The sequence below is a fragment of the Chamaea fasciata genome, unplaced genomic scaffold (assembly GCF_029207755.1).
Source record: "Chamaea fasciata isolate MVZ Bird 193981 ecotype frontalis unplaced genomic scaffold, bChaFas1.0.hap1 SCAF_18, whole genome shotgun sequence".
NCBI lineage: Eukaryota > Metazoa > Chordata > Aves > Passeriformes > Sylviidae > Chamaea > Chamaea fasciata.
Window position 1 is genome coordinate 10,217,281 of NW_027094103.1, and position 19,676 is coordinate 10,236,956.

The window sequence follows — 19,676 nt, forward strand, 5'->3', positions numbered from 1 at the left end:
GCTTTTTATCCAGTCTTTCCATGATAAGGACACGCTGTGTCCAAGTGCGGGCTGGTAGTGCACGGGATCTCCCCTGGCAGCACAAAAACCTCTTGTTGAGAGGGGTGTGGCAGCGCCCACCTGGATAGAAACGTACAGCCCACGGCTTCTCTCTGCTGCCTCCTGCCCTTTCGCTGCCTTCAGCTGCTCTGGAATTGCTGCTGGAAGCCGCTCTCTTGTCCTTATTTCACCGGCACCAGCAGCGGCTCCGCGTGCTGTCCCGGGGACGCGGAGCTCCCGTGCGCGCTGCCCGTTCCCCGCGCGGCTGGGAGCCGCCGCCCGCCCCCGAGAGCTGCCGCTCCCCCGGTGGCCCCGGGCAGCGGGGCGGGGCGAGGCGAGCCCCCGGCGGCGTCCGTCGCGCCGTCACGTGGCCCCGCAGCTCCGCTCCCTCCGCGCTCCGCCATGGCTGCGGCGGCTGCCGCCGGCTCGGTGCTGCTCTGCCTGCTCGGCCTGGTGCTGCCCGGCGGCAGCACGCTGCACACCAAGGGCTCCGTGCCGCTCGACACCATCACCTTCTACAAGGTACGGCGCGGCGGGCGCCGGCGGACCTGCCGGAGCGCTCGGGGGGGCGGGTGTGGGGCCGCTCCGGGCCGTGTGCCCTGCGGCCGGCGGCAGCCCCGGGCCCGGGGCGCGGGAGGAACGCGGGGGGCACGGCGGGACCGCGGGGCCGCTGCCGCCGCCAGCGGCGCGGGGAGCGCTCGGTGCTGGCGGAGCGGCCGCGTCGCAGCCAATGGGAGCGCGGCGGCCGCAGCCGGCAGCCAATGCGAACGCGGCGGCCGCGGCCGTCAGCCAATCGGCGCGGTCCAAGTGGAGCTGAGCCGCGGGGTCCAGCCCGGCTCGCTCCGGCCCGGAGTACCGGCTCCGGCGGTACCGGCGGTGCCATCGCGGGGAGGTCCGGCCGCAGCCGCGGCTCCTCGGCCGGCGCCGGCCCGGTCACCTGAGCTTCGAACAGCGGGCACAGGGCCGCTCGGGGCCGGGGCTGTGCTGTCTGTGCCGGTGAGGGTGGGCAGGACCGTGCAGGAATAGAGTCGGGGCCGTGAGCGCGCGCTGCTTGGGCGGTTTCAGTTGTTCATCAAACAGCAACAGGCGTTTTGTTTTTTCACCATTTCTTTTTTTCCCTTCACTAAATCACTTTGCAAGGAAGGCATCTTCCCAGGGCCTCGTGCGCTCCCCACCGGGACACTGACTGCTCGGCAGGCCCAGGACGGAGCCTGCAGCCACCTGTGCACGCCGATGATGTGCAGTGCCTGAGCAGGACTGGCAAAGCGCTGTGTAGGTGGGGAGCTGTGGTGCAACCTCAACCTGTTCGCTGGAACAAAAAGATTTTGCAAGGTCTTCCAGTGCAGGGAGGGGAAGAGCCCTCAAAGGGTGACAGAGTCTATTGCCAAGCTAATTGGAAAAGGCATCATTTGTGCAGAGCAAGGTTGAAGTGAAGAGGAATCAATTGAAGTGTGAATTCTCCATTTCCTGAACCAGTACAACACCTCCAGCATCTCCGCTGCCTCCCTGTGCCTCCTCTCCTAACCAGGAGTGCAGCTCTCATGCTGGGACACTTCGGAGTGACAGTACATTTGGCCTCTCTCCTCTTCATGTCCCACTGGAAAATGTTTTAGCTGGTCTTCTTCCAAGATGCCAGTCAGATTTGCAATAAGCAAATCTTATAATTAAAGGCATTATCAGATTCTCCCAAACCTACCACGTACTATCTTTATCATCTGGTACAGGAATACAGACACCCAAAGCTCAGCCTTTCCTCCACACAACACTGAGTCATTTCTGGAAGGCCATAATTACATAAAATTTCCATTCTCCTCTGCATCTCCCCATTGCACAGGGAAAAAAAAAAAAAAAAAGGACAAGCAAAAGGAACTTTTGGTGACTTGTAGATTGCTCAGACCTGAAATGATCAAGTTTTGTCTTTTCCCCTTTTCCTTCTTGTTTTAGGTTATTCCAAAGCATAAGTTTGTCCTTGTGAAGTTTGACACACAATATCCCTATGGCGAGAAACAAGATGAGTTTAAAAAGCTGGCGGAGAGCTCAGGCTCCAGTGAGGATCTGCTGGTAGCTGAGGTGGGAATATCAGGTGAGGAACTCTGAGCACATGCAAGCAGTGTGGGCTGGTGAGGAGGGGATGAATCTCAGTGTGATTTCTGCAGGTTCTGAGGCAATTCTGGAGGTGGGAGGTGGATGTGAGAGTGGAGCTCCTGCCCTGGCTGAGCCTGGCTGTGCGTGGGAGAGCTGCTTATCCATCTGGGCTGGGTAATGAGGAGTCAGCCCACGCTGCTGAACTGCTGCCACCTCCTCATCCCCAGCACTTCTTGCCTTTTTTTTTCCCCCCTTCTTTGCTGAGAGAAACCTTTCTGTCCCATTTGCAAGGAGCAGACCTTACAAGAATCATGCTCTGGCCACAATGCCGGTCAGACAAAGAATATTTAATGTGATTAATTCCACGCAGCAAACCCTGGGGCAGCGCAGCGAGGGATTGTTGCTCTGTGGCTGCTCTAACTCGATGTGATTGTGACTGGATTTAAGAGAAAAAGAGTGAAGAATAGATCACTGTCACCTGATGTGCTCCTGCTTTGTAGGTTGAATTAAGAATTTAGGCTTAATTATCAAACTGTGAAGTTTCACCCACTCTGATATTTCTAGATATATGTGGAATACTCTAAGTAGCATAATTGAAATGCCTTTGTTTTCTGTCCTCAAGAATAAATATAATTTATGTAAGATGAGTAAACATCTTGTAGCTTGGCATGCTGTCAGAACCAAATCATTCTCTGCACACAGACAGGAAAAACTCTTGTTTAACTGTAAAATCAGATAAAATCAATGGAAAGAGGAAAATAAGAGGGAAAAAGGGCATTGATTTCCCATAAGGAGGATGGGGTTTATACAAAAGGTCCTGCAAATGTCTTACACTCTCACAGTCACAGCAAAACACCATTACAGTCTTTTTTGGAAAACCCACTGAATGTTTGCCTTGCACGAATGATTTTATGAGGTGTTTTTATTTCAGTGTGTGGCATTTCCTTGGAACAGGCTCCTCAGGAAATGGTCACAGCCCCAAGGCTGCCAGAGCTCAGGGAGTATTTGAGCAACGCTCTCAGGCACAGGGGGGGATTTTGGGGTGCCTTGAGCAGGGCTGGAAGTTGGACTTGGTGATCCTTGTGGGTCCCTTCCAGCTCAGGATATTTCCATGGCTCTGTGATTTCTGGCAAACCAGTTATTAGGACATGTTGAAGCACTGGCCACAGATACTTGTGTGGGAGGGAATCCTAATTTAATTTTTGATTAACTGTGCTTTTCTGTGTTTTGTTGTCCCTTGACAGATTATGGTGATAAACTGAACACTGAGCTGGGAGAGAAGTACAAGCTGGACAAGGAAAAGTTCCCTGTTTTTTACTTGTTCCAGGATGGTGACTTTAACAATCCCTTACTTTATGGTGGTGAAATCAAGGCTGGGGCTATTCAGCGCTGGCTGAAGAGTAATGGCATCTACCTGGGGATGCCAGGCTGCCTGAAGGAGTATGACGTGCTGGCCAGCAAATTTGTGAGCACCACGGAGAAATCTGATCGCCAGGCCCTCCTGAAAAAGGGGCAGGAGAATTTAGGAAAAGCAAAAGAAACGGAGAAGAAGTCAGCGGAGCAATACTTGAAAATTATGAGCAAGATCCTGGAGCAGGGAGAGGAGTTTGCTGCTAACGAAGTCGTCCGAATCACGAAGCTGATTGAGAAGAACAAGATGAGTGATGGAAAGAAGGAGGAGCTCCAGAAAAGCCTCAACATCCTCGCTTCTTTCCTGAAGAAGAATAGTGAAAAAGATGAGCTCTGATGTGTTGGAGAACTCTCTACAAGCTGTGAAACATTGTCAAGAGTCCTAACCAGTTCTCCTTAATGCAAGCAAACTTCCCGCTGACTTCAAGAGGGCAGCAGATTTCCTTCTGGGATTCTCAATTTAGAAGGTCAAGAGGAAGACAGACATTCCTTAAAAACACAGTATTCTGAATGTTGGAAAAATCACCTAAGAGCAAGACACCAGTATTGTGTAATACTTTCCAATAACTGTTAAAACAGACAACAACAAAAAAGCTCTAGATTGGCTGGAAGCTCATTCTTGGTGGTTTTTACAGCTGTTCCCTGGCTAACAAATAACAAAATTCAGTCTCTCATTCCATCTTACTTGCTGGAAAAGGTACAGATTGGGTGCCCTCTACATCCCCACCTTTCCCTGTCCATAATATCCTTGGGTTTTATGCTTGTTAATCTGCCCCAGCCTTGTGTTGTCCCACCTGGGCTCTAAGTCTTGTTCTTACCTGTTGTTGACTAAACGACTCAGAGCTTCCTTTTTCTGCCTTTTCCTTCCATGGCTTCTGTCCCTGTTTGCTTTGGGTATCAGCCAAAAGCTGGCAGTGAAGACAGTTCACAGCTTGCCCCTCATTTTCTGTCCAGAGCAGCTGTTTCATCAAATATTCTCCTGAAATCCTTTGTGATACCCTGACACAGTGAGTGAAGTGAGTTCTGAGCAAGGGCAGAGTCTCCTTGAGGTGCTATTACACTCAGTCTCACCAGTTTGTGCAAAAAATCAGGTTTTCAGAGGTAAATTTGGATGAGTTTTCTTACAGCTGAAGAGGTGTTTTACCTGTCCAAGCTTCATGAACAAAATTTTTTTCTAGCCTCCAGAAGCAATTGACTAAAGCCTCATCGATGTTTGGTAGTTCTAAATATTTGAAAATGAGGTCTTGTAAGAAGAAGCAGAAGTATTTGTGTCCTTAGAAGCCTCATCTGTGTTATTTAAAAGGAGATGCCTAGCCCAAGCGTCAGGTCTGTCCTCAAAACTGTGCAGTTCACACTGTGGATTTCGGATGCCTCTGGAAGATGCTGAAGCCCTGGTCAGGGTTATGGAGTTGGAAAGAGAAGCACCTGTGAGTTTTACCTTAAAAGTACTCTTTAAACAAAACCGATTCCTGTGGGAGCTTTGCTGCCTTTTGAGTCTTTGGGTGGGTACAAGGAGCAGATGTTGCTGCGAGATAAAATGTATTAATAATGCTATAATAAAAAAAAAAAATCCACTTCAGAGCTGCTTCTTAAACCACTTTATAGAGAAACTACTGCCAATTCCGTGATCAGAGGGGAGGTCGTGACTGCTCAGCCAGATGATGCCAGCTGGAAGTGAGGTGAGGGAAGCCAAGGGTGTCCTCTTTTCACCCCGGCAGGGTGGGCTGTGTGATGTCTTGCCACGCTCAGCCCCGGCGATCCTGCGGGAATCGACTCCCGGGGTGCTGAGGGGAGCGGTTCTCCAAACAGTGAGGGAACCATTCCCCGGGACTCTGAAGGGAACAGCCTCTGGTAGGATCAGCACTTGAGGGGACCGTGCCCGGGCTGTCTGAGGGGAGCAGCCCCGGGACGCTGAAGGAACTGTGCCCGGGCTCTCTGAGGGCAGCAGCCCCGGGACGATGAAGGGAACCGTGCCCGGGCTCTCTGAGGGGAGCAGCCCCGGGACGCTGAAGGAACCGTGCCCGTGCTCTCTGAGGGGAGCAGCCCCGGGACGATGAAGGGAACCGTGCCCGTGCTCTCTGAGGGCAGCAGCCCCGGGACGCTGAAGGGAACCATGCCCGGGCTCTCTGAGGGGAGCAGCCCCGGGACGCTGAAAGAACCGTGCCCGGGCTCTCTGAGGGCAGCAGCCCCGGGACGATGAAGGGAACCCTGCCCGTGCTCTCTGAGGGGAGCAGCCCCGGGACGCTGAAAGAACCGTGCCCGGGCTCTCTGAGGGCAGCAGCCCCGGGACGCTGAAGGGAACCATGCCCGGGCTCTCTGAGGGGAGCAGCCCCGGGACGCTGAAGGGAACCGTGCCCGGGCTCTCTGAGGGCAGCAGCCCCGGGACGATGAAGGGAACCGTGCCCGGGCTCTCTGAGGGGAGCAGCCCCGGGACGATGAAGGGAACCCTGCCCGTGCTCTCTGAGGGGAGCAGCCCCCGCGCGCCCCCTCACAGCCCCCGCCGCCCGCGCGCTCCTCGAAGCGCCTTCCCGCCCCCGGGCGCAGGTGACGTCACGAAGGGGCGGGGCCGAGGCTCCGCGGGGTCGCCTCAGGGCGGCTCCGTGAGGGGAGCCCGGGGCGGCGGTGCCCGGAGCGAGCCCGCCCACCGGGGCTCGGCCGGTTCTGCCCCCGGAGGGATGCGCGGGACGCCGGTCCCCGGGACGCTAATCCCGCTGTTTGCCCAGGGTTCTTGCCCCCTCAGCCCCTCTCTGCGACCGGGCGCTGCCCGCAGCCGGCCCCGCCGGCGGGGGCCGGCGCGGTGCGGCCCCGGGGCGGAGCGCGGGCGGTGCCCGCAGCCCCGGAGCGGTGCGGCGGCGGCGGCGGTACCCATGGCCCTGCCGGCGGAGGCGGACCGGCTTGATGGGGGCTGGCAGGAGGTGAGCGAGCCCCGCCGGCACCGGGACCCCTAGGGACAGCGGCTGCCCCTTCCCCGGGACATCGCTGTGCGCGTCTCTTCTCCTCCATCTCCTCACGGTCCTTCCTCAGCCCTGCGCCCCGCTCCGTGCCCGGCAGCGCCGGCAGCGCTGCAGGATCCTCTCCCGGTCCCTGTCCCCGGTCCGTGCTGCTTATTCCTCTTCGGGACGCCGCTGTCCCCAGTCCCTGGTCCGTGCTACCCCAACCGGGACCCCGCGGTCCCTGGTCCCTGTCCCCGGTCCGTGCTGCCCGCTCTTCTCCGGGATCCCCCAGCCCACCTTCCCAGGTCCGCGCTGCCCGCTCCTATCCCGATCCCCGGTCCTTGTCGTTCCTCCCCGGTCCCCGGTCCGCGCTGGCCGCTCCCCCCGGGACCCCGCGGTCCCCGGGCGCTCCTGCCGCGCCTGGGGCTGTGTCACCTGAGCTGCCTCCCGTCCTTCCCCCCAGGTCTACTCTGCGCTCCAGTGGATCCAGTTCACCATGGCCATGCTCAGGTACGACACGCTGCCCGTGGAGTTACTGTCGCCAAGATGATTTTACCCAGAAAAGCAAAAGAAAAAGAGAACTCGCGTCTCCCAGCGAGGCAGACGCGCTCCTGTTCCAACCTGTGCTTTGTTTTCTCAGCGTTGTAGGTTCCAGCTCAATTATTGCCTATGCCGTCTTCCAAAATGCAGTGCGGTCCCCCGAGGTAAGGTCTGAGCTTCCTTCTCCCTCCCTAAGCCCTGGTGCCGGTCCCTTCAGGTGGGTCACACCTGTAGCACAGACCCTCTCCTAGGAGCAGCTGCAGGTCTCAGGGTTATGTGGTTAAACCTTGTTTAATAAGTGCGAGGCAAAGGGCTTGCTAAGAATTGGGCTCTTTGTCTTGGTTGGAGGTGAGGTGAAAGGACTGACCTTAAACCTGTGCTTCTGCAGGACGAAGCAGGTTCCTTAGTCCCGTGCTTTCTGCTGCTCCAGGAAAGTCCTCCAGTCATTCCTAGGAGCAGGGATTTCTTAGCATGCCCTCCTCAGTGGGGCCAAACTCCTGAGGACTTGTGCACAAAACTGCTGAAGTGCAAATTGGAGCTGCCGCTGCAGAAATGCTTTTACAGGTGTTGGTCTTAGGCTGTCTCTGAGGAGTTTTCTCCAGGCAGGTGTGCTACTAAAACTGACCCCACAGCTCTCCATCCCATTCTGCCAGGCTTGGATGTCCACACGCAGTCCCTCTGTGTCCAGGACTTCCTGGGGGCAGTGAGCCAAGCTGATCCCTGTGAAGTTGAGGTTTGCTGTCCAGGATTTGCAGGCTCAGCCTAGCTTGTGGACCACGCAGAAAGTCAGTGGAGCTGGCAGCAGATATATTTGTCTTTCTTTCATCTCCATGTTCTTTGTGCATTGTGGGTTTGATCTGCATTCCAGAGAATGGGACTTCCAGGGGATTCCCAGAGCTATCCCTAGAGAAGCAAAGAATGCAGGCAACTGACACATTGTTGGATGACACAGTGGGAAGGAGAACATGAGTCCATGTTTGCAGGGCAAATCTGTCCCACTTACAACAGGCAGGACCTTGCTCCCAGCCAACCTCCTGGAAACGCTCTGCCCAGCACATCCAGAATAAACTGTGGAGATCTCCATGCATTCCCAGGGAAGACCAAAGGCTGGGACTTCACCTTAGTGCTGGGATGGAAAACCTGCTTGAGCTTGTGCTGCTCAAGGTGCACATCAAAGCCTCCTCCTACCAGATCTGCACCTGGAAAGCTGTGACTCCCTCCCGGGGTCCTCCCCTCTGGAACGATGTGGAGCTGGGGTTGGCGGTGTCCTGGTGTGACTCAGCAGCTGCATCCCGTTGGCTTCAGGAGCCCTTCTGCTCTCAGTCATGTGAGGGGGCTGTGGCTTGGGAGCTGCTCGTGAGCCACACATGGCTCCAGGTCACCCATGGGCCCTTCCTGCTCCAGAGGGTCCAGATGTTTCTGCTCAGATTATTTCTGCAAATCCGGATAGGAGGGCTGGATGCCAAATGGAGGGACTGGCTTGCATCAGCCTTCCAGGCTCTTCTGCTGCCAGGGGAGATCTGCTGCAGGGTTTCAGAAGTGACAAAATCTCCATTAACTTCCCCATCGTCTTGTCCTCATGTCTCGGGTCTGAAGTGGAAGTTTGTAGACAAAGGGGCTGGAAGAGATCCATATCAAAGCTCACCACAAACAGCCCATTCCCTGAGTCATGAGGACCCACAGCAAAACATTTCAAAATAAACAGCTCTGGAGGGTGGGAGGAGTAGGATCTTAGAAACACTTCCCTTCCTGCGCCCAACCTCAGAAATCAAATCTTGCATTCTTGAAGCTTGTTTTCTGTCTCTACGGGGTCAATAAAACCCTTCAGCCTGAGGTAAATCGTTCAGAAGAGATGATGGCAAGCAAGGGAAAACCCTCAGCTCAACAGGTTTGAGGAAGAGCCCTCAGCTCAACAGGTTTGAGGAAGAACCTTCAGCTCAGCATGTGCCTGGGCCATGGCCACAGAGCCAAATCCCCGTGTGTGCTGCAGCTGGAGCTGCCAGGATGTAAATCATTACATCTTTGCGGTGCCTTCCTCTATTTTATAAATACCAGTGGTTATTTTCTTTCCCCTTTTGCAAACCAGAGCCATGCTTGCCCGTATGACACCTACTTCTTTATTCAGGTCTCTGCCAAAACAGCTCCTGGACCCACCAGCAGTGCCTTGCTCCAAGGGCACTTGTGCTGGAGAAAGAGGTCACCTGATTGATTGCAAAAGTGGCTTCTTTGCTTATTTTAGAGCTGTTTGGTTTAACCTGCCTTGGTCACAAACTGGACAGTGCCCCCAGCCTGTCATGCCAGGGCTTCATTTCTGTGCCAGTAAGGAAAAACCTCATTTAAAAAAGGCATTTATAAATGAAATCAACTTAAAATTAACTCCAGAACTTTATGCCTCAGGCTCCTTCATGCCTTAAGGACAAATCTGGCTCAATCAGATCTACCTTAACTCTTATCAGTCTTCCTAAGCTCTCTCTCTCTCTCACTGCACATGGGAACAAGTATAACACGTGACGTACATTTTCTGTGGCATGCATTTACTTCCAGGACAATATGGAGGCAAATCTCACCAAAGGCTCAACTCCACGAAAAGAAATACAAAAATCAAAGCCTCAAGCATTTCTATGCTATGTTTAGCATTGTAATTTTCTGTAGGGAAAGAAAAATCACCACGATTTTCTCTCTTGGATGCTGAAAATAAGGTACTAAAGGCTTCAATTAAGAATGTAGGTAATTAGGCTGCTTTTCCAGTGTCTCCGCTCTCCCACTAACAAGGAAAATGTTGGCCAGAGTTTTGCACAAATGTTTTCCTGCAGTGTTTACAGTCCTGGCCAGTGTATGCAAACTGGAAATGGGCTGGAAACTGTTGTTAAAGGAGACGTGATTCCTTTCCAGCAAGATGCAGCAGAGACTAATGGCTCTCAGTGGAAATTAATCCAGCATGTAAAATGAACCCAGACTTAGTCACCAACTGAAATTACATGGAACATGTAGAAAAATGTTTGTTTCAAGTTATTCCGGACCTGAGGAAGGGTTTGTGTTTACCGAAAGTTTGATTTCTGTGTGTTTATTTAAAACATTATGTCTCTTCTCCCTGCCAATCTGGCCCAATTCTGCAAAATTGTAACATGATGGATATTGGGGATATTTTCTGTAAGTTTTGATGCTGCTCTTGGATCCTGTGGCAGAAGTGGTGGTTGGAGATGGGAATGTGCATTGGAACAGCTCCTGAGAGCACAAGTCCATGTGGATTTTCCCTGCAAGGAGAGTTGTCTCACCAGAAGAGCTGGGGGGTGACAGTGTTCAGATAACACCAATGACCTGGTATTGATGTCTGAGCACAATTAATCTTTCTGCTATGATTGGTGTAGGTATTTTAAAGGACTGAAAACAAGAATGGTATTCAGGAGTAGAGGCTGAAAAGTTTTCATCTGCTAACTTTTCTTTGAACGTGCTTGGCTGTGAAAGTAGAGGAGACTTTTTTATTGAAGCTCTTAGGGTTTGCTGTAGATGAATTGTCTGGTCTCAGAAATGTTGTCACAGTGCTTCCCTGAGGGTAAAATCATCCCTCCACAAAGTGCCACTTATGCCCCACTTCCCCTCAGTTAAATCTTTCAAAATAACTTTGCAGTAGGACACTGTTTTCTACTGAAGAACTTTCCTCACCTGCAGAAAAACCTTTGGAAGGCTGTATTAAATATCTTTAATATCTGATAACAGGGTAAAACTGCAGCTGGGAGTGGGGTGGTGTGAGAGGGCTGTGGCTCTTCTCACACCTGTTGAGCTTTTTCCTTTTTCCAGGTGCGTCCTCTTTTCTACCTGAGCCTCTCAGATCTGTTCCTGGGCATGTGCTGGCTGGCTGGGGCCTTGCTCTACAGCTCACCCACCTCCCAGCAAGACCTCATCTGCTACAACCTGCAGGCCACGGGACAGGTGAGTGGCCTTGGCACCACATTCCATAATTAACTTTGTAATTTGTCATAGTTAACCTCGCTGGTGAGCAGAGCCTGGCCTGACCGTGGGACTGTTTCTCGACAGGCTTTAGCAGATCTCTTGGCTTTGTGTGGAAAAGGGAGATAAGGACACTGGGGTTTAGGATGCTCTGGTGTGTGAGAAGAAAAGAGAAGGTGGGATTTTGTGGTTGCTTGTGTAAAATGAGCAGCTGGGACTCGATCTCTTTCCCGTTGGATCCATGCCCATGGATCTCTGTGCTCTCACATGGCAGCTTTTCTATTTCTCTTTCTGCTTCCTCCAGCCTGGCTGGGAACACACACATTCTGTGACTTGCTTGAGCTCAGACTTAAATTACTCACATGAACATCCCAGATCTTGCTCTTCCCAAGGATCCTCCACCAGCACAAGCTCAGGCTGTGTCCCATTGACTCAGCAGCTTTCCAGCTGATTCCCTGTGCTGGGGACCAGTTGGAATAGGGTGGGTGAGCACTGTTTCCCTGACAGTTTGCTGTTGCCTCACCCAGTCCTCTTTTCAACACCAGGAAATCTCAGCTCTCCAAAATCTCTGCGGGGTCTGGCTGAGCTTGGGCCAGGGTAGGGGCTCATAAATGATGATCCCTGGAATTAATGATTTCCTTTTAAAGGACATGACTGGGAAGAGCAAGGGGCTTTTGGAAGCCTTGATATGTGGGCTTGGGCAGCTCCCTGGGAGTGTGGTGCTTCCCACAACTGGGAACTGAATGTTCTTATGGAACAGCAGCATCCAAAGCTGGGAAGGATCTCCATGTGCCTCAGAGAGGGCAGGGAAGTAGCTGCAGGTGCAGGATAAAATTGTCCCTGCTGTTGTGTGTCTGGGGACGGGCTCCTGCAGCCCAGGGTTGTTTCAGCAGCTGGTTTTGGGGGTACAGAGCAGCTGTTCCACTCCAGGCTCATCTCTGGTCTCTCCAGCTCTACTGGCTCCACAATATGTTCATGTTGAGAGAAACAATGAGGTTTGGGTAACTTGGCCACTTGGGAATGACACAGAACAACATCAAAGGTGTTTTCAATGTGATGGTAAATGGGAAAATGAGGGCTTGGGAGAGGTTTTCAGAGCTGGAAGGTGGAAGGAGCAAGCAGGACTGAGGCTGTTCCTGAGTTTTTCCCTTGCCTGGGGGACAGTTCTTTAAGCTGGTGTGATCTTTTTATGGCCCGGAGAAGGCAATTTGCACTGCTGGAGGAGAAATAGGTTAGCTATGGAAAATATGCCCATAATTTCTCAGCTCCCTTGCACTTCTGGTTCATTTCTGCCCTCACTTTTCCAGCCTGTGGCAGTGCTGCTCAGGGACACCAGAACAGGATGGGATGAGTTGGGAGCTTTGCATTCATGGTGAGTGGGCAGAGCTGGCTTTGGGCCAGTCCCTCCAGGACAGGGTTTGTGACCTCAGCCAGTGTCCCCCGGCTCCTCTCCTGTGTGCCACCACCAGTCCCCACAGCACAAGGCCTGCCAGGGTGGCAGAGCCGGATTGTGCCTGGCAAGAGCTGTCGCTGCTGTTTGCTCTGGGAGAAATTAAAACAAACTGAGCCCTTGCCATAGCAACCTTCCCCCCAGGGCACGTGACAGTGCAGGACCTCCTCACCCAGCACCCTGCAGTGCCCTTGAGAGGTGGGAACACCTTGTGCGTAAGAAGGAGCCAGTAACAGGTTGAACCAGCAGATTCTGTAGAGCAGGAGGGATCTGGAAGCTGCTGGAATGAGTAAATAAATGTCTCATTGTGCTTCTCACAAACGCCTGGAGCTTCCCTGTGCACCAACACCCAGAAGGTGTCGGATGTGCTGCGGTGAGGACAGGCAGGGGGAGCCCAGCAGTGGAGTTTGCAGCCCTGGGAGAGGTTCACTGGAGTCCTTGGGATGTGTCAAGGCACTGCCTTAGGAGCAGGGCAATATTTTGCTTTATTCAGGCTGTTTGCCATTATTTGCCACCACAGGCTGATGTTGCAGTGGATGGAGCTGCCCAGTGTCCAAAGTGTGTCATAAAGGAGGAGATTGCTTTGTTTCTTGGATTTTCCCTCTTTCAGCCCCAGAGCTTTGATTGATATGAATGTAAATACTGCTCCCTTTGCTGTCCCTAGTTCACTCCTCCTCCTGCATTGCAATAATGAAGTCCAGAATAGATATTGTGGTTATAATTGCACAACTCCCCCACGTTCTTCCAGTTCAGTTCCAGTGGCCTAATAATGTCCTGGCAGGCTCTGCTCATGCTGGGCAGCACAATGGGAGCCACACAAGTGGGATAATGAGGGATTCTTGTGTCTCTGCTTTATCTCCTCATGAGCAGTGCTGCAGGACTGTCCAAAACCCCAAAGCTGGGGCTTGGGAGAGCAGAATTCCCTTCCCTTCCTGCTGGCGCCTTCACAAGTGGCATTTGGGTCCCTGTTCCTGAAGGCAGCGCTGACATTTCATGAGCCTCTCCCAGGCGTCCTGAAGTGCAAGAGAATGATCCTTGTGGACTGTTTTGGCCTTCTCTGGAAGTAGTTGGAAAAGGGCAACAGCCCCTCATTAAAACTCATTTAATGAGCTGGAAAGTCACTGCAATGTTCCTGTGGCAGCCCTTGGACTCAGCCTCTTGAGCCAGCCAAGAGCATTCTCAACCTCAGTGAAGGAGGCCAAGTTTGTTTAGTGACCACTTTCCCAGCCATGGATGATAACCAGGGTGGCAAACCTGTGCTCCTTGTCCTTTCTGGCAAAGGATAGCAAAGCCATGGAAAAGAAAAAAAAAAAAAAATCCCTTGCCCAGCCCTTCCTCTTTGTTTTTATCACTGAAGTCGGTGTTTCCTATGACAAACACAGCACATGCATGTATATGGTCTGATTAGGCAGCCTGGAGCAAGCATGAATTTGGAAACAAATCTGATCAAGATTTGGGGAGGGGGTTATAGGAAGTTTCAGATAATTGGACTCATCTCAAGCTGGAATCAAAGGCTATTAAACTCTCAGTGTCCTCTATCTTTTCTCCTTTTTCCCACAGAGGAAGAAAAGGGTTTTTGGGATGTTAACTCAGGCTGAGGGCAGAGAATATCTGCCCTCACATTCCTCTTGAAATATCCAATTGTTTTCTGTTTCCGTGAATTCTCTGCATAGTGAGCTCATTATACAAGGAGCAAATCTAAATGTCACATCTGTGCTTTGTTTCCTAATGGACATTGGATCAAGAGAGTCCAAGTGCTTCTGAAACCCTCATTGCCAGGCTCTGAGCCAAAAAATGAGCCAGATCACAAAGATTTTTATTTCTAAGACAGTCCTGCTGTCATTAGTTCTCCTGTCTGAGGCCGAAGTGAAGCTGCTTTTGTGTGGTTTAACGTGTGAATCTCTCTCCAGCCTGTGTGAGCACAGCCCCTGTGCTTGGACCCTCACCTTTGGCAGGTGTTCATCATCCTTTCTCTGTTCTATGGGATTTGGGAGGAACTAAACATGCTACAGGAAGTATTATTCCAGGACTGAAATGCTGGTTTTATTTCTCAGATATTCTATGTGGCCTCTTTTCTCTACACTGTCAACTACACCTGGCACCTGTACATGGACCTCAAGGTGAAATACAACCAGAATCTCTTCAGGGTGCCCCCCCAGGTGAGTGGGATTGGTGTAGAGGCTGGAAACCCAGGGACAAGGACACAGCACTCAGGAAAACCCTCCCTGCATTGCAAATACTTCACGCTCCACGACCAAAATCTCTCCTTGCAGTTAGTTCCTCCCTCACACCAAAACAGGGAGGCACCACCACTGCCATGACCAGGCTGGGGAATACCCCAGGTATTCCTGCAAGATGGCACATTCCTTATGCAGCTCTTCCCAACAAACCCATCAGCACCACTGCCCTACACAGCTTCCCCAGATATTTCCCGTGCACAGCAAACTTTATATCCCAGATATTCCATCTGGAATTTCAGGAGCAGCAGGCTCAGCTGCTGAAATGCTCCCTGGGAGCTGCTTCCTGTGAACCAGAGCCTGTACAGAAATAATTTAAGATTTTTTGATTCTGCAGGTTGTAGATTATGCAAGTTGTTTTGGCCGAATAGCAACTATTTTGTCAAGGTAAGATTTCATTCTCCCTGGCAGAGGGTGTGGATTTGGTAAACTGCTGTGTGCTGATCCTTGTTTCCTACTTGTTTTGAAGCAAGTTTGATTTAAAAAGCTGTAAAGCTCATCATTAACAGCAGAGCGACCTCATGAATGCAGTGTAAGAGGGTTTTTTCAACCCAGTTAATGATAACTTTATTAACTGGATGTGGTTTTCCAGAAGGTTTCCCTTTACCAATGATTAGCCCTCACAAATGAAAGCCCCGATGCTGGTAAAGCTGATAAAATACTTTTCCAGAGCAGCACCAGTAAAAACAACTTTAAAGTCCTCTGCAGTGATGGGAGAAAAACCAAGCAGTGCCCAAGTGGAGCAGTGCAATGACCCATGTCTGTGCTGTCCTTTCTCCTCTCAGCCTGATCCCTTTCCTCCTCATGGTGCCGGTGTTTTGCCTGGGCAACAGCAGTAATTGCTACCAGAACTTCAGCCAGAAGCACGGGTGAGCTTCCTCCCTTCCTCTGGCACAGCCCCAGGGCTGCTGGGGGTGGGCAGGAGCTCAGGCTCTTCCCTGTGTCCCACAGGTGTCTCCTGATGCACACGGAGGTGGCCGAGCCCCCCAGCGAGCCCCAGAGCCCGAGCGGCTCCGTTTGCCGCGCCATGCATTTCTACGGCATCGGCGTCTTCCTCGTCTCCTTCCTTATCAGCTTCGTGGCCATCCTGGTAAGTCTGCTCCTTGTGTAGCCCTTGGATGGCACCAGAGGCCAGGCAGTTATGGAATCATGGAGCGGTTTGGGTGGGAAGGCATCTTAAGCTCATTCAGTGCCATGGGCAGGGACGCCTTCCACTATCCCAGGTTGCTCCAAGCCCCGTCCAACCTGGCCTTGAACACTTCTAGGGATGGGGCAGTTTTCAATCCATTCCCCCTGTCTGCTCACTCCATGCTTTTGGTAAATAGGGGAGGGGAGTAACTGTGTGGTGCTGCTTCCCTTTTTGAAGGGTTGATAGGGGAGGGAAAATATCACTGTGCCGCCAGATAAATCCATCTGGAGTCCTGTGTTCTGTCAACCCATCCCAGAAATATTTAGCAGGATTTCAAAGGCTTGGAGTTTGGCAGAAGAGATCACCTCCTGCATGGGTCTGCAAGAGGTGATTAATGGCTGGACTCCCATGTTCTTAGAGATCTTTTCCAGCCTAAACAATTTAATGATTCTAAAACCAATTCAGAGTCTTCAGTTTAGAAAAGGCCACGTGCAAAGCAATACCCCCCACAGGAGTTCAGTGCTGTGTGAAAAGGTTGGATAGACTGGGATCCATCCTGGATGAAGCCAGCAGATCACAGCCTGTACAATGACATTTGCCTGTTCTTTTCCAGGTTATCCTGAGTCAGGCCCGAGGTCTGTACAAAAGGTTTGTGAACTCCACAGGATTCCTGGGGGATCAGCAGTGGGCCATGATTAAGATGGTGGAACAACGAGTGGTCTTTTACCCTGTTGCCTTCTTCTGCTGCTGGGCCCCAGGTGAGCAGAGAATTCCTCCCACAGCATCCCCCTGTGGAACCCCAGAGAGGTGGGGTTAACTTCACCCTCTCAGCCATCCCTTTCCACAGCTGTCCTCCTTGGAATGCTGAAATTGACTGCTTCAACAACCAGCAAAATCTACATGGCTCTGCTGATCCTGCAGGTAAATGTCTGCCCCTGCAGCCTCCTGTGCCCTGCCTTCTCGCTTTGAGTCTCCTGTCCTGCATCCCTGCTGGATGCAGCTGGACAAGGATCTCTGCTGTGTGAGCGCAAGTCTGATTTGTGCTTTTGCTTGGCAAAGATCTTAGTTTGGTGGTTTATGTTTTTCACAGGTTTGAAAAAGTCTCAGTACCCAAAATCCCAGCATCACGACAGTTTAGTGGTCAACACAGTGCTGGGTGGATGTTTGGAATCCAACCTCAGTGATGCTGTGGTCATGGAAATTGTAGCAAATAGGACTAGAAAGGATCCCCAGAAATTGGGGTTTTTTTCCCCCAAGTCTCTAAGTTTTTCCTATGTCCCCAAGTCTCCAAATGTGATTCCTTACTAACACTTGTCCAGCTCCTTCCTGTGCCTGAGGCAGAAGTTAGACATTTTATTAAATTATATACTTATTATATTTATTTAATATATAAATATATTGAAAGTATATTCTATATTTGCATAGCATGTCTATTTAATTAGATATTCATTAAACATTTATTAAAATAACAGCACCATTTCTCTATCGCATGGAAGGGGAAGGGGGAGGTTTTCCGGAGATCCCGGAGCACGGAGCAGTGCTGGGATTTCTGATTCCCCTGCGCTCTCTCCCAGGCTCTCACCGCAGCTTCCCAGGGGCTCCTGAACTGCCTGGTGTACGGCTGGACCCAGCACGTGTTCCTGTCTCTGAAACGCGGCTCCCGCCGGGACGTGGACACCCAAACCCCGCTCCTGCGCTCCCAGAAAAAGTTCTACTCCAGCACGGCCCCCGCCGGGCCGCCCGACACCGAGGGCTCCTCCTCCACCCTGCTGTGACGCGGCCCCGCCGGCAAGGAGAGAGGCAGAGAGTCCTTCCAACAACTCCTCGTTATCCGGAGCCGCGATGGGACTGTCCCTCGGGCGCCACAGCCCGAGCCCCAGCGGGGCTGGCAGAGCCAGAGGCTCAGTGGACGTAGTTATTTATTTGATGGATTCTTTCAACGTGGTAAATCTTTAGTCCAGACTTTCTCCTCCTGGAAATATCCCTAGAAACGCAGCAACCCCCATGTAACGGCTCAGAGACTTGGTCCAGCTCCTTGGAGGTTTGGGCAGAGGATGTTTTACTTTGTTTTATTTCTCCAAGTCGTTGCCTTTACAAATTAACAGTAAAGCAAAAATGAGTTTTTTTCAATCTCTGCCTTTTAATTCGCTCTAACCATGAGAATTTGCACCACCCTAAGAACCAATTACAGAGAGTGAAGAATTGCAAAGCAGGACAAAACCTGCCTGGAATTTCTCTTCCCTTCTTCCTGCCAGCTCCTGCTCAGCCACAATACTCCCAAAAATCAGCTGCTTCGACCCTGTGGAGCATCTCTCATGAACCAGGTGAGCAGGATCTCTCTTTGCATTTCCAGATATTCACATGAATTATTTACTGAGGTCCCACCATTCTAGAGGAAATAAACCAGATCTTAAGCTGTGTTGAAAACAACTCTTTACACTTTTTATTTTCCAACAGCTTCACTTTTTGGGTCCAACCCAAATTTTTCTCATAGCAAGCTAGACAAGAAGAGGAAATACTCCAGCTTTGTGTAATTAACTTACACAACATAACTGTGTAAACTCTGGGTAAGTCACACAAGGGGCCTGGAGGTCTGGTCAATGACTTATTTTCTTCTACAGAGTGAAACTGAGTGAAACAATTCAATTTTGCTGTTCTAAAGGCTAAAAACAAGGTTTTCAGCCATTTTCTTCTACCTGGTTCTTCAAATCCTCCTCTAGTGCCAAAGTTTGAACATGGATGACTCAGTGTTTCTCCAGCCCCACTTCAAAGGCAAATATTCCATGGGGAGGATGGGATCCGTGCCCTGGCACTGGCAGGGCATGAACCACACCCAGAGAGCCTCCTGCATCCTCCTGGGACTGACCCCGTTTGTGGAGCCAGTGCAATTTGTTTAAAAGGGGATTAAGGCTTCCTAAGTGATGGAAGATTACCCGGGAAACAATGATTGGATTGCTAATGGACCATCAGCTGGCAGTGGGTGCTGACACGTTCCCAGGGCTCCTCAGACAGCTCAGCAGTCACTCAGTGTTTGTTTGAGGGGAGTTCTCTTGCTGGAAAGAGCCATTCCGTGGGCTCTCACGGCTGGGGTGGCTGCTTTAAGTGCTCCCAGGAAACTGTTCCCTCAGTCCCTTTCCCAATCTGGATGCTCCGAGGGTCACTCACCACCCAACCTACTCTGAACTCCTCAAAGGCACCAAGAGGGGAAGTTCTCTTACAAAGAAGGAGCCTGAGCCCTCACAACTGTCCCATCTTGTGTCCTGAAATGCTCCCGGGACAAGGGGACAAGGGTGTGTCTGGTTCCTGTCACCAAGCCAAGCCCCGCTCGAGGATAACAAAACCATTTCCAGAGGCAGGAGGGGTCCGAGTGGCAGCCCGAGGCTCTGTGCCCAGAAGGGTGAGGGGAAGCCCTCCCTGCTCCCTGGAACAGCACGGGGCCATCAGGAACAAATGCAGACCCATTTCTCCCCAGCACCACCGGCAAGGGTCATCATCCCAGAGGCGCTGGTTCCCATTTCCAGTGTCACTGATGACAGAAGGACTCATCCCTCCCTCCCCTGAGTGCCCAGTCCAACCCCACAACCCTCAGGGGTTAACTGGGAGCTCTGGGCAGGTGCTGCTGCCATCTGATGGAAAGCTGGGCTTAAAAAAGGCAATTTTGGGTCATGTTGCCAAGCAGAGCCCAGGAGTTCCTGGGGATTTATCCAGCCTCTCCTGTCAGTCATCCTTTCATCTCAAAGCCTCATTCAAGTGCTTATTCCCATGGATAAGGGAGGTGGGATGGGGGGCTAGGAGTGGCAGAATAATGGAATCTTTAAGGCTGGAAAAGCCCTCCAAGACCATCAAATCCAAAAACTAACCCAGCACCACTGTGTTCACCACTAACCACACCCCCAAGTGCTGCA

The 19,676-nt window shown here is 51.9% G+C and overlaps 2 protein-coding genes across 2 annotated transcripts; both read left to right on the forward strand.

Moving 5' to 3' along the window:
* Positions 1–415: 415 nt before the first annotated feature.
* On the forward strand, positions 416–5,118 carry ERP29 (endoplasmic reticulum protein 29). Its single transcript, XM_066199734.1, has 3 exons — positions 416–561; positions 1,984–2,122; positions 3,369–5,118. The coding sequence occupies exons 1-3, from the start codon at positions 442–444 to the stop codon at positions 3,869–3,871; spliced, it is 762 nt and encodes a 253-aa protein (XP_066055831.1). The 5' UTR covers positions 416–441; the 3' UTR covers positions 3,872–5,118.
* A 1,064-nt stretch (positions 5,119–6,182) lies between these two features.
* Positions 6,183–17,901, forward strand: TMEM116 (transmembrane protein 116). The gene is made up of 11 exons (XM_066200060.1): positions 6,183–6,449; positions 6,931–6,977; positions 7,108–7,171; positions 10,806–10,937; positions 14,460–14,564; positions 14,980–15,029; positions 15,428–15,511; positions 15,594–15,732; positions 16,385–16,529; positions 16,619–16,692; positions 17,346–17,901. Exons 1-11 carry the CDS (start codon positions 6,210–6,212, stop codon positions 17,544–17,546), a joined length of 1,281 nt encoding a protein of 426 aa, XP_066056157.1. The 5' UTR covers positions 6,183–6,209; the 3' UTR covers positions 17,547–17,901.
* The last annotated feature ends 1,775 nt before the right edge of the window (positions 17,902–19,676 follow it).

Excerpts from the sequence above, each read along its gene's own strand:
- TMEM116 (XM_066200060.1), top strand. The coding sequence starts at position 6,210 with ATGCGCGGGACGCCGGTCCCCGGGACGCTAATCCCGCTGTTTGCCCAG. Across the intron at positions 6,978-7,107 it reads TTCACCATGGCCATGCTCAG|CGTTGTAGGTTCCAGCTCAA; the intron begins GTACGACACGCT and ends TTGTTTTCTCAG. Across the intron at positions 14,565-14,979 it reads TCTTCAGGGTGCCCCCCCAG|GTTGTAGATTATGCAAGTTG; the intron begins GTGAGTGGGATT and ends TTGATTCTGCAG.
- ERP29 (XM_066199734.1), top strand. The coding sequence starts at position 442 with ATGGCTGCGGCGGCTGCCGCCGGCTCGGTGCTGCTCTGCCTGCTCGGC. Across the intron at positions 562-1,983 it reads ACACCATCACCTTCTACAAG|GTTATTCCAAAGCATAAGTT; the intron begins GTACGGCGCGGC and ends TTCTTGTTTTAG. Across the intron at positions 2,123-3,368 it reads AGCTGAGGTGGGAATATCAG|ATTATGGTGATAAACTGAAC; the intron begins GTGAGGAACTCT and ends GTCCCTTGACAG.